We start from the raw sequence: 12,517 nt of genomic DNA, 5'->3' as shown, positions 1-12,517 counted from the left end.
ATATATAACATGAGACGGGTTAACACACACACATACATATCCTCTTATCACAATATCTCTTGTGTTACCAAGTTTGTATATGAGTTATTATCAGCTGAGAGTCAATTATATAAAAACAAGAGCATGGAATTTGAGTTTACTCAGAATCTCATGAGATGGGGGGGACAAAGTCTTATAGCTGTGATCAAGAGGTTAAGCTTAGCAACTGTAGGGGAGAACTATCCAAGACCTGACTCTACAAAAAGTTTTAAGGCTAAACATTTAGGCAATTAGAAAGAACAATGGAATCCGGAGACAGGCAGCAAAAGAAAATACTAAACAAATTTTAAAGACTATAGAGAATAGCACTATTATTTTAAAGATATGGACAAGAACAAAATACAGTAACAATTGCTGTTTACATCTCCTGTGTGCAAGATAATATTTTAGGTTATTTACCTGCATCATGCCTAATTTTATGAAGAAACTAACTCTCTGGAATGGACTTGCTTTCTAAATGGAAAGTCAGAAGTAGTCCTGCCAGAGACAAATGAGTTGTAGGTAGGCTTATGAGAGATCCATAAACAATATGCTGGCTAGAAGCTTACAGGCTAAGAGGCAAATATTTCAAGCACACTGATTCTATGCAGTGGAAAGAAGGAATGTAAATTGTCATATGCCTACTATGTGTTGGATACTCTTCCAAATGTCTTACATATATTAGTTATCAAAAATCCTGCATGACAGCAATCACAATTCTTGATCTTACAGATAGGAATTGGAGGATCAGGGTTGTTTCATGTAACAATATCCAAAACATGAGACATTTTCTTCCTCCCAGACATTTCTTACTATTACTGAGAAAACATTTTGAGCAGCTCCCCAGCAGACTTCGCCTGCAACTCCCACTGACCAAGAGTCCCGCTTCCACAGTAACTTGGGGGGAAGGGTGATGAGACCACCATTATTGGTGGAAATGATCCTTATTCACCTCCAGCGGAGGCTGGGTTGAAAGATCCCAGCCTTCACAAAGTATGGGCCCTACAAAGGGAAAAACCAACAGTGTCCATAAAGTCAGCTTCCTTGGGAAATATAAGAAACAGAAGAATTAGTTCTACTCCTGTCCATAAAATCAGGAATTTTGGTGATAAACCGAATACTGTGATAACCGTTACTCAGAAGAGAGAACATGTTACTTGAGCCCAGCCTACATAATTTCTAGTTTCTGTTTTCACAGCTTGACTTAAACACTTTGGTTAAACACTTTTTTTGTCATCTACGACAGTTATCTCATTTGCCCTGCATATTGGTGAGACTTAGACGAAGAAATTTACATAAAATTCACCTATTTTTTTATAGAGGGCTGAGGAAGATGAGGAGGTAAGAATTTAAGGCAACTAAAAAGTTCACAATCATTAGAGAAAGGGACTTAAAAAGACTGCTGAAGTGGAATTTTCAGAATTATAAGGGGTTAAAAATGGTAAGAGTTGGAAGGGAGATGAGAATGGGGTAAAGAAAGGTTACTCAGTAGAGCAGAAGAAAACATACTTTCATTGCCAAAAAAAGATATTTATCTAATGTCCTTACATTTGGAGAAGAGACATAAAATGAAACATGAGGGAGGTGGGCAGCATGTAACAAGATATTGATATTCCTCATGTAACAAGTTTTTGTACTGTTGATAAAAAAAAAAAACCACTGGAAACTCCTTCAACTTTTACACACCACACCTTAAGATATTGATATTCCTCATGTAACAAGTTTTTGCACTATTAAAAAAAAAAAAAAAACCACTGGAAATTTCCAACTTTTACACACCACACCTCTAGAATAACCAATCAGTGTCTGCACAAAAATCTTTTAAGTGTAAGTTGTACCACTAATTTAGGTAATCAGGCAACATATTGCCAGTATTGGGGCTCAGAATACAATACCCCAAAATATCGCACTTTGGCAGGCTGATTACTTTGAACTAAAAGAGTCTGGAGGACCTCAGAAGTAAAGCTCTCTGGTCTGACCACCTCCTGCTCCTCTTTCTCCCTTGAAGAAGTCATAGAAACGAGAATTCCTTTTCCCCTGGGCAGTATGTTACAAACTAGAACCTTTCTTCCCTACAAAGAGACATAAATCTAGAAGGGTCCCTTTCCCTTCCGCCCTGAAGACCCTCATTCCATAGGACTCCAGGCTGGTACACTAGAGGAGGAGGTTATACAGAGAAGCCAAGAAAAATCTGAACAAACAGGCCTTGCTGGGTTTTCCCCACTTAGCTATTACTATTACCATACTCTTTTTGTCCAATCACATTTCTACATGGCTGTCCATTCTTCATTGAACCTAATCACAAATATAGGCAGTTTTCCTTGGGTCTTTGGGACTTCATTTCTGAAGGCTCCCATGGAGGGTAAAACTTTGATTAAATAAATCTGTTATACTTTTATCTTGTTAACCTGTCTTTTGTTATAGGAGTGTCAGCTGTGCCCCTTATGACTGATGAGGAAAGTTATCACACCTTTTCCCTCTTTAACATCAGATTCCATAAAGATAATTTTTCACCTCCTAGCTTAAAAACATATGTCATTATTTAAAAGGGTGGACTAACAAGAAGAGGTGAATGGCATTTTCCAGGATTGGGCCATTCTTTGAAAACTGGAAGCATGTGACCTACTTAAACGTCTCCAGAGTTAGTCAAGTATAATCTGTAAATGTGAAACATCTCAATTAAATGAAACTTCCAGTGTTTTTATAAAAGAACTTAAAACAATAAAGTTATTTGTTCGTAACACTACAAAATATATTACATTATCTAATATAACCATATCCAATCATATGTTCATAATTTCTGGTTCAAAAAATAATATGTAAAATGAATCTATATCCAATTCAGGGTATTTACTGATCCTCTTAAGTCAATTTCAGAACTTTTTATATTAACAATTCCTGCTATAGAATCTCACTTTATTTGGGAGGCCAAAATTATAAATTTCAGATCAATTACTTCCCTTACTTACCAGCCTTAGCAGCAAGAGACTCTGGAGTATTTAAAAAATTAAACTCCAACCTCGAAGAAAAAAATTAGTCAGCAATGAAAATATTTAACATAATACTACATACTAAGGTTTAAAACCAATTAATTCCAAAAGTGTGATTCTAAAAAAGTCTTTCTGCCATAGCAGGACTGGTATAGCATATACACAGTTTATCAATGTAACAACTTCTAAGGGAACAAACATGTCAAAAATGAGTCACCTTATTTTATAAGCATACCTTGTGAGAGTAGCTCTTAAAGGTCAGTGCAGAATACGACTTGGAGTAAGACTGACTTGTAAGAACTTTGTGAAGTTAATTTTCCAATACGAAAGCCACCAATAATAGTCTGCCATTCTTTTCTATTAAATAGCATAAAATTTCACCTTTTGAAAGTTCTGAACAAACAGAACAATCGAGACAAGGAACCAATAAACACCTAAAGTTCAGTCAGCATCAGGCCTTATTTCAGTCAAACTGATTTTGCAGTGAATTTTTCTATTAACAAGACCATCTAATTTAAAAGTATTCCATTTTAGATAGGAATTATTTGATTTTATTATCTCAGGATATATATTTTTTAACTACGAAAATAATGTTTTCAAAAGCGTTCGGGGCCCGATGAGGTGGCTCATTCCTGTAATTCCATCCCTTTGGGAGGCCGAAGCGGGTGGATAACCTGAGGTCAGGAGTTCGAGACCAGCCTGACTAACATGGTGAAACCCTGTCTCTACTAAAAATACAAAAAATTAGCGGGGCATGGTGGTGTGCACCTGAAACCCCAGCTACTCCGGGGGCTGAGGCAGGAGGGCTGCTTGAACCCAGGAAACGGAGGTTGCAGTGAGCCGAGATCACACCACTGCACTCCAGCCTGGGCAACAGAACGAGAGTCCGTCCCGTCCCCCTACCCTCAAAAAAAAAAAAAAAAAAGGGTTAGGGACTTAACAATGTTAACACTTAACAATGTTAAGTTTTAAATCTTTATTTAAATCTTTATTTAAAACAGTGTGAAACTGTTCAGTAAATATACTGGCAAAATGCATATAAAGAAGTAGTTCTCATTTTTTAAAACCATTAGAGGCCATAGACATAGGCAATGTAAAAGGCTGCAGCAAACCAATATACAGTAAGAGCTAAAATAATATGAATTGTAAAAACATTTCTAAACTGACCACAATAAAATGAAAAACTCATAGGAAGACAACAGAACAATCAAGATGAACATAAGGTAATTCTTGAGCGTGGGGACTGCACTATGAAAGAAGTGAGAAATGTACAGGCACTGGCAGCTGTGAGATAGGGAGAGGCTGCTGGAAATGGGTAAATCTTAAGAGACTCAAGAAGACTGACTACGTGATACGTGACTCTCAGACGAGAAGCATTCACTGAAGAAAACTCTGGCTTCCCTTTCCTTTGATGTTGCAACAGTTCTATTTCCCATTCTTTGTGAAACCTGGAGATTACTCTTCACAATCGTATTTTAACAATTCTGCCGACGCGGCAATCAGGTGGGCAACGGGAAAGATTAGTGGGGAAGCCGGGGCAGCAGGGATACTGGAAATAGACTATCACAGAGATTACAGTCAGCACCGATGTGTCAGGAGGGATGAAGAAATCCGAGTTAGAAGCGCTGAGCAGTGGTGCGGCAGGAGGCAGGGAGGGTCCGGAGGCAAACAGTAAAAGGGGGCAGGAGTGGCAGAGCAAACGTGAGACCCAGAACCAAGGGAGGTAAACCACATGAGGAGCTGGTGGGGAGCAGACCTGAGGCGCTGCGAGGTGCTTAGGACAAGCCCGCCCTCCCACCCTACTTTTTCCTCCGGTGGAGAGGCAGCGACCAGTCACCTGGAGTGTGAGTTCCGGAGGGACTCGATCAGGCGCTGTTTCTGCTGCTGGAGGCTGGTGAGGCCACCGGGGGACCCAGCTGCGGACGAGGAGGCGCTCTTGCTCAGGGGAAAGAGCCAGCTCATTCTCCTCGGGTCCCCGGGCCGGAGGCCCTGGAAGGCTCTGGCCTGCTTCTCCCAGCGGCTCGGCCCGGCGGTTCTCCAGCGACAGAGGAGCGGTGTGGCACGTCCGTGGTCCAAGCGCTAGGGACCGCGTCTTCTCTAAGCCAGTCCTACCTGCGCTCCCCGGGTTCTGGGGGACATGCTACGAACGGCGGGAGGCTGGAGAGGGGAACTTGCCGCCCACAACCGGCGGTCCCACCTTCACGGCCCAGACGCCCAAGCCGGCCAGTCAGGCAGCCTGGCCACTCAGCGCTCCACAACCCACCCCGCCGTCAGCTGCGTGCTCCGCCCCCTCTGCGTGTCGCGTCATCATCTAGCGCCCCCCCCCAGGACGTGCGAAAAGCGACGGCGCAGCACGGTACGGCGCAGCTCTTGCTCGCCTTTCCCCTTGCTGGGCGAGAGGTGTCTATGGGGCACCCGCTGCCGCCGCCGCTACCGCCACCGCCACCGCCGCCGGGTGCTGTCTCTATGGCGAGGAGGAGGAGGAGGAGCGCGAGCTCAGCTACACAAGTAGATCTTGCATCCGCCGCCGCCTTGCGGGGGGAGGGGCGGGTTAGGGAAGTAGAAAGGGGGCGGGGACGATGAACCTGAGAGGGTGCGCGATGGCGCCAGCTGGAGTGCGGCTGGCGGAGGAAGGAGCCTGGCGGCGGGTGGGGGGCTGGGTAACTGGGGCTGGGGGGTTTGTCAAGGGGTTGGCGCGTGGTGATGACGCAAAGGCTTTGTACCTGGGGCTTCGAAGTGGGACGGAAATTGGGAGTGGAGGGCGGTGGCCTAGATCCTCAGCTCTTCGTATTCTTTCACGCAGCAGTGCTTGGGAGTCAGTGTAGCTCCAATCAGTGTTATCAGCACCTTCGCACTGGCGCTCTGCCGGGGAAGAGTGTTATCTATGACTTGAATGCGTCGGTGCCGTCCTCTCGTTTCTCTGGGAACCTGCAGTACGGAGATGCTATCTCCAGTAATGAGAAGGCCTTTGGTGCCTCTTCGGGGCTTCTGGGACTGCAGTAGAGAGAGAGGTGGAGGAAAGCAATGTTAAACTACAGGGTGTTTCCAGATCTGTGTGTTTGTGTGCTTATGTGTGTGTGTATCGGGGTGGGAGAGTTATGAAGGAGGGGTGTCCTGGATTTCCTTTGGTTACTTTATTTGGAGAATTCGAAGTTACATTTCTAACTCTTCAGAGTTTAGAAGACAGCCATAAAACCCTCTTTTTACCTTTTTTTTTTTTCAAATTTATGTGGAAAATGCAGAAGAATTTGAAATTTCCCTGCCCAAGAATCAACACGAACTCTGTTTATAGAGCAGAAATGTGAGCTGTATCTTTGGTAACCAGGGAATATGCTCTGAGTTTTAGACGTTCTATTGTGTTCTTTTTCCCTTCTGCAACTGCGAACATTCAGATAGTTTTCTGTGGCTGTTACTTCTTCTGAGAGCATTTACAAACATTTTTGACCCCTCTAGTCTAGTTTCAATAAATGGCAGTAAAGTAGATCTTGTAATCAAGTCGGATTTTGGTTGTATTGTTAATGAGGAATAAAAGTAAATACCACCTTTGGCATGGTAGCATCTGATCTTGTCACATGTGTATAAGTAATTTTTCATTTTTGTCTGGAAATGGATGGCTTTATGAAGTTTTATGCAGAGTAGCTGAACTCAGATAAATCTTCAGCGGAAAGTTATAAAAATATGATTAGTATGTATGCATAAAAAAGTTATTTTAAAATAGCTGAAATCAGGACCAGGAAATCTGTGCTGTAGTCCTTTTTTTCCTACAGGCTAGCTGTGTGACCTTAAGTTACTTTCTAAACTTTGATTTTTTTTTTATGAGTCAAGAACTTTGAATAAATAATCTCTTAGGTTCCTGCCAGATCATTCTGTGATTCAGATTTGATATATCTGGTCTTTATATTGTTTTTTTTTTGTTTTGTTTTGACAGGTACATAAATAAAGGATAAAATATTTTATGAAACAAATCTTCAATCAAGTATAACATTTTGATGCTTGGCATCTAGACTCCCTTGTGCCCTCACTATGCCAGCGGCAACTGTAGATCATAGCCAAAGAATTTGTGAAGTTTGGGCTTGCAACTTGGATGAAGAGATGAAGAAAATTCGTCAAGTTATCCGAAAATATAATTACGTTGCTATGGTATGCCCACAAGCAGGTCTTTAAAACGCTTCATATAAAGGAGGAAAAGGAAATTTTAAAGTCTTGAGTTCAGCCCTTTTGGTTGATATTTCTAGGGATTAATTTCACCGTGAAAAGAAAAATTTGTCACTGCCCTCCAGCCAAAAAGCATCAGGAATACACCTGTGATTTGACAGGTTGGGTTTATCCCTCACTGCAGTGAGGGAAAACGCACTGGAATTCCTGGGAACCATGGGCCATTTGAATAAGAGAGCGTTAGAAAGTATTTGGGCTTGTGTCAGGTGGTCTTGGGGAAGGTAAGGGAAGCAGGGCTTTACTGTGGATTGGATGTGGTCAGGAAGCCAGGGTAATTCTGTGATTGGATATCTAAGTCTTAAATGAGAGACTAGAATGAGGTTAAAGCTGCAGAGAAGGAACAGTCATTCATTTAGCCAGGATGGAGATACTTGGTCATTTTGTGGTTTGACATTGTTTATTTTTTTGTCCTTGTTTGGACATGATTACAGAGTAGTCTTATTTGAGGTTGAACGTCTGTGAAATTATGTTCAACAGGAGAACATTAGGGCCTAGCTGTGTGTGCCAGATCTGCTCCAAGCAACACCAAAGCCTAGCTGGTCGTACCACATGAGCTCCCAGAAGCTAGGGAGCTCTTTCTCAAACAAAAAAATCAAATGTGCCAGTGAAATGTTGTTGGTCTGCAATTTGTTTTCATAATTAACACTGGAGTTCCGTGAATATACTGTGTTACTAAGCAACTCTGCTTTTGCACGTGCTGTTTAGTCTGCCTAGATTGTCTAACCAGTTAATGATTTTTCTTCTTTACCTTTACACTATTTCTGTTAGCTACCTATTTTCTGCATCCACTAGATTATTATTAGCTCCATAAAGCAAGTGCTTTAATCGTCCTTTCTCTCCCAGCACCTAGCATAACACATCTAGTATCCAATAAAGTGACTGTTGAATTGCACTGAATTTAGAGAAATAGTGATTTCTTTACTGTTTCATAGTGACTTGATAGGTAGTTTTTATTCTTAGCCCTAGTTTGAATTCTAATACTAAACTGATGTATCTTTGTCTCAGTATTTTTAATAAAAATAAACAAATGGATTACTTTGGGGAGGAGTAGGTTGATTGGTTAAAATATGAATGTTTGTAGGTAAAATACTGTTTAATAAAGGTATACTTAGCCATGATTAGAACTAAAATTGTTTTCTTAACCAGTGGAAACTCATAGTGATCATTGATTTCTCAGATAATAAAGAGTGGCAACATAGAGAAGTGATAACATCCTACAAGAGTGAGTGGGTAGCATGCTATTCTTGACAACATGCTTTCTGTGGACTATAGAGAGAATATTGTTTCAGCCAGAGAAATTAGGAAGCTAATGATGTTTTTCTTAGGATTTTGGTGTTGAGAAAAACCTTGTCTCAGAGAAGCAATTGGAAAGTACAGGGCGTTTTCCATTCTTTTGAACCAGTTCTTCAAGAAACTTGGTTTTAGCATTGGAATACTGTGAGCATCATTTCACGTATCTTTTGGGAGATAGGCATTTATGATTTTCCCCCCTTTCTTGGGTATAGAGTAAGTATTTGGTTACGTTTATCACATGTATCTCATACGTAGTAATTTTTTTGATATATTTAAGAAAAGGTTATTAAGTTTATAGAGTTTTATGTAAGTTCTAAAAAGTGAGGTTCTTTCTAGTTAAAAGATACTTTGTAATTGAATATAAATGTGTGGAATATCATCTGTAGGATTCTTTGATTTGCATCAAAAGTTAAGAATGTGTGGATTGTAGTTTTGACTGTTCAGTACATAATGAATCTTAAAACTATTTTACAGGACACCGAGTTTCCAGGTGTGGTTGCAAGACCCATTGGAGAATTCAGGAGCAATGCTGACTATCAATACCAACTATTGCGGTGTAATGTAGACTTATTAAAGATAATTCAGCTAGGACTGACATTTATGAATGAGCAAGGAGAATACCCTCCAGGAACTTCAACTTGGCAGTTTAATTTTAAATTTAATTTGACGTAAGTGGGAAATAACTGTATAACCCAGACTTTTTTTTTCTTTAATCTTAGGAATTGATTTTCCTCAAGTATGGTGACATGCTAGGTGAATTTGGTGTAGTTGTACTGAAAATATGTAAAACTTAACATTTCAAAAGCATGGTTTTCTTTTTTACTATGGGAACAAAAAATACTTTTGATGTTAAAGATTTTACATTTAAAATATGACTGCAACTTTTTTTGTATTTGGAAAACTTTGGGTATTGAAAGTACTTCTGGTAGAAAAAATAATCTTACCACATTAGTTTAGTTTTACTTTGAAAAATTTTGTGTGCAGTTTGAAATATAGCCTTTTATAATATTTATCCTTCTTGTAAAGATTTTTATTGCAGTCATATTCCAGTTTATGAGTAGATTCCATGTCAAATGCAGTAAGACGTTTTTTGGAACCTTGGGTACGTTTTCCTTTCAAGTCAGTACTATATAATCATTATGTTGCCACTTCAGCCCACAAAAGCTCTCTTAATTTACATATAGTAGAAATAGTAGTGTCCTTGACCTGCTGTTTATCGTATGTCAGAATCTGCATTCTAACTCAAGCCCTGGGTCTCCACCCAGTTTCCTTAGTTTTAATATTTCTATATTATTATTAGAAGTAGTCTTGATAGCTGAGGGAAGTTTTAAGAGTGTTTTTGGAGAAGGGCAGATTATTTGCAAACTGTAAGTTGGGTGAATAAAATATTTAATACATTCTCAGTATAGCAGGACCTCAAATGTCATTTTTTTCAACATTGTTTCATGGTAACATTCAGAAAAAATAAAATTGATTTCTGACCCGGGCCACTACCTGTGTGGAGTTTTCCACGTTCTCGTATGTATATGGATTTTCTCCCGGGTCCTCTGATTTCCTCCCACATCCCAAGGCTGTGTACGTTAGGTGAAGTGGTGTGGCTAAGTTGTCCCAGTGTGAGTGAGTAGGTGTATCTTTGTGAGTGCACCGTGCCACGGAATGACATGTTGACCAACGTTGGTTCCCACATCGCGCCCTGAGCTGCCAGAATAGGCTCTGGCTTTCTTCACCACTCAGCTGAATAATGGAGCAAATAATTATCTTACTTGTTTTTATTTATTGTTCTTAAATTTACATACAGCTCACATTTATTTCAGTATTTAATATTAGAAGTATTTTGGTCTTTATCTAGAAGTTTGGTGATTTTTTTGTGACCAGCAATAGGCCATAGGAACTTAACTCTTGTTTTTATCAATTAGCCTGTGGTAAAAATTGGTTTCGTTATCCATCTTTTGGCTTAAAGTTGCAGTTTCCAAGAACTTACTGATAGCGTTAAGTGAGTACTTAACTCTATGTTGCAATGTTGCATTGTTCTTCTATTTGACATCCCACATTTGTGCCATATATCCTAATATCTGATAGGAAAAATAGTAAAAGAAGCTGTAGGCAATTAATGGTAGTGCCAATATATGAATTCTTTCTTCCTGTTCTTTGTCGAATAAACAAAGATATTTAATATACACAATTTTACGAAAGTAGGGCTTAGGAAAAGCAGAGTAATGATGTCTGTGTTATAGTAGTATGGCTTATAATTACACTGTGTTTAGCCTGACTCTGCATTTCATTCTTTTGGGTTTAATAATACACTCTCCGTTCGGAGACCAAGGCAGGAGGATTGCTTGAGGCCAAGAGTTCTAGACCAGCCTGGTCAACATAGACTCTGTCTCTACAAAAGAAAAGTTAGCCAGGCATGGTGGCTGTGTATCTGTAGTTGTAGCAGTAGGGAGGCTGAACCAAGTGGATTGCTTGAACTGAGGTGTTCAAGGCTGTAGTGAGCTAGATTGCACCACTGCACTCCAGCCTGGGCAACAGGGTGATACTTTGTCTTTAAAAATATCTATATCTATCTTTACACACCTACAGACTACAGAACCTTGTAAAGTAAACTTTTCCAACCCGTGGCCCAGGATGGCTTTGAATGCAGCCCAACACAAATTCATAAACTTTCTTAAAACATTACGAGATTTTTTGTTGTTGTTACTTTATTTAATGTGTGGCCTAAGACAGTTATTTCAGTGTGGCCCAAGGGAAGCCAAAAGATTGGACACCCTGGTTATAAAGGGTGAAAAGTACTCCACTCAGACTGATAACCTTTTATAAGAACTACGGCTCTGAAACACTGAAAATTGCCTGCTCTCCTTTTTCTCAAATGATAAAGCTTTATTAAAATTAGTTCTTTACCATTTCATTTGCTCCATGTTACTTTTTGTTCAAATGAATTAGTACATTGTTTTTAAATTAGATACTATTGTGATCTCAGTACATGAGAAGGAGGTAACCCATCAGCTTCTCAGTTTGAGTAAAATTGAGTTTCCTTTTCTAGAAACACCTTTGTTCTGGTAACAACTGCTTTCTTAGTACAGCATCTAAGTGACATTTTTTCTTTCTTAGAAAGGACTGCTAAATTTTACTGACAAATTTTGCTACCATTTACACCAGGGGTGTCTAATGTTTTGGTTTCCCTGGCCCACATTGGAGGAAGAATTGTCTTGGGCCACAGGTGAAATACACTAATGCTAACAATAGCTGATGAGCTAAAAAAAAAAAAAAAAAAATTCACAAAAAAGAAAATTCTCAGAATGTTTTAAGAGACTTTGTGAATTTGTATTGGGCTGCGTTCACAGCCACGCTGGGCACCCACTGGCTGCAGGTTGGACAGGCTTGATTTACACTGATGTTAGGAGATGTTTACGGAGAAGGATACAGTGAAAAACATTAGGTAGAAGAAGTCATTTGGAAGATAAACCAGTAGTGCCTAATATAGAGAGAGCACCATGAAGAGATTCTTGGAAATTTTGAAGAAAGAGAAAATTGGCTTCTTAATGGGGTGGCTAGAATGCGTGTCAGTTACAGTGCTAAGACACTAGGGATTTAGTACTGAGGAAAGTTGGTCGTGGCCTTTATAACTCAGTGTTTTGTAACTCTTCTGTTTTCTCTCTATTGCCAAAGTCTAAGAATTAGAATTATTAATACTGATCAACGTATGGGAATTCTCTCCAAACTGAATTTGGAGTTGATATATCTATGAAAATTGAAGTGGAATACTCATGAGCTGTGAAGAAGAAAAGCAACCCATGGAAATAATGTCACTGATGAGTCGAAGAGGGTTAAAAATAAATTTTTTAAAAATCACTTTGAGGCTGGGCACGGTGGCTCACGCCTGTAATCTCAGCACTTTGGGAGGCCGAGGCAGGCGGATCACGAGGTCAGGAGATTGAGACCATCCTGGCTAACACGGTGAAACCCTGTCTCTACTAAAAATACAAAAAAAAATTAGCTGGGCG

The 12,517-nt window shown here is 39.9% G+C and overlaps 2 protein-coding genes across 5 annotated transcripts in view; one reads left to right on the top strand and one right to left on the bottom strand.

Moving 5' to 3' along the window:
* VPS37A (vacuolar protein sorting 37 homolog A (S. cerevisiae)) overlaps positions 1–5,298 on the bottom strand; it is a 53,203-nt gene extending 47,905 nt beyond the window's left edge. Inside the window, exon 1 of one of the 2 annotated variants that reach the window (XM_011979585.1) lies at positions 4,846–5,298. In XM_011979585.1, the coding sequence (XP_011834975.1) occupies positions 4,846–4,970 (125 nt within the window). In that variant the 5' untranslated portion in view covers positions 4,971–5,298. The remainder of the gene's footprint in view (positions 1–4,845) is intronic. The other variant, XM_011979584.1, reaches the window with a different exon arrangement.
* Positions 5,290–12,517, top strand: part of CNOT7 (CCR4-NOT transcription complex, subunit 7) — a 24,267-nt gene continuing 17,039 nt past the window's right edge. The window contains exons 1-4 of one of the 3 annotated variants that reach the window (XM_011979588.1): positions 5,741–6,019; positions 6,251–6,325; positions 6,937–7,148; positions 8,991–9,184. In XM_011979588.1, coding sequence (XP_011834978.1) covers positions 7,032–7,148; positions 8,991–9,184 — 311 coding nt within the window. In that variant the 5' untranslated portion in view covers positions 5,741–6,019; positions 6,251–6,325; positions 6,937–7,031. Of the gene's footprint in view, positions 5,517–5,583; positions 5,669–5,740; positions 6,020–6,250; positions 6,326–6,936; positions 7,149–8,990; positions 9,185–12,517 lie in introns of those variants that run through there. The other 2 variants (XM_011979587.1, XM_011979589.1) reach the window with 2 other exon arrangements.

This window comes from Mandrillus leucophaeus, unplaced genomic scaffold (genome assembly GCF_000951045.1).
Source record: "Mandrillus leucophaeus isolate KB7577 unplaced genomic scaffold, Mleu.le_1.0 Scaffold204, whole genome shotgun sequence".
Taxonomy (NCBI): Eukaryota; Metazoa; Chordata; class Mammalia; order Primates; family Cercopithecidae; genus Mandrillus; species Mandrillus leucophaeus.
This window is presented reverse-complemented; position numbering and strand designations above follow the sequence as displayed.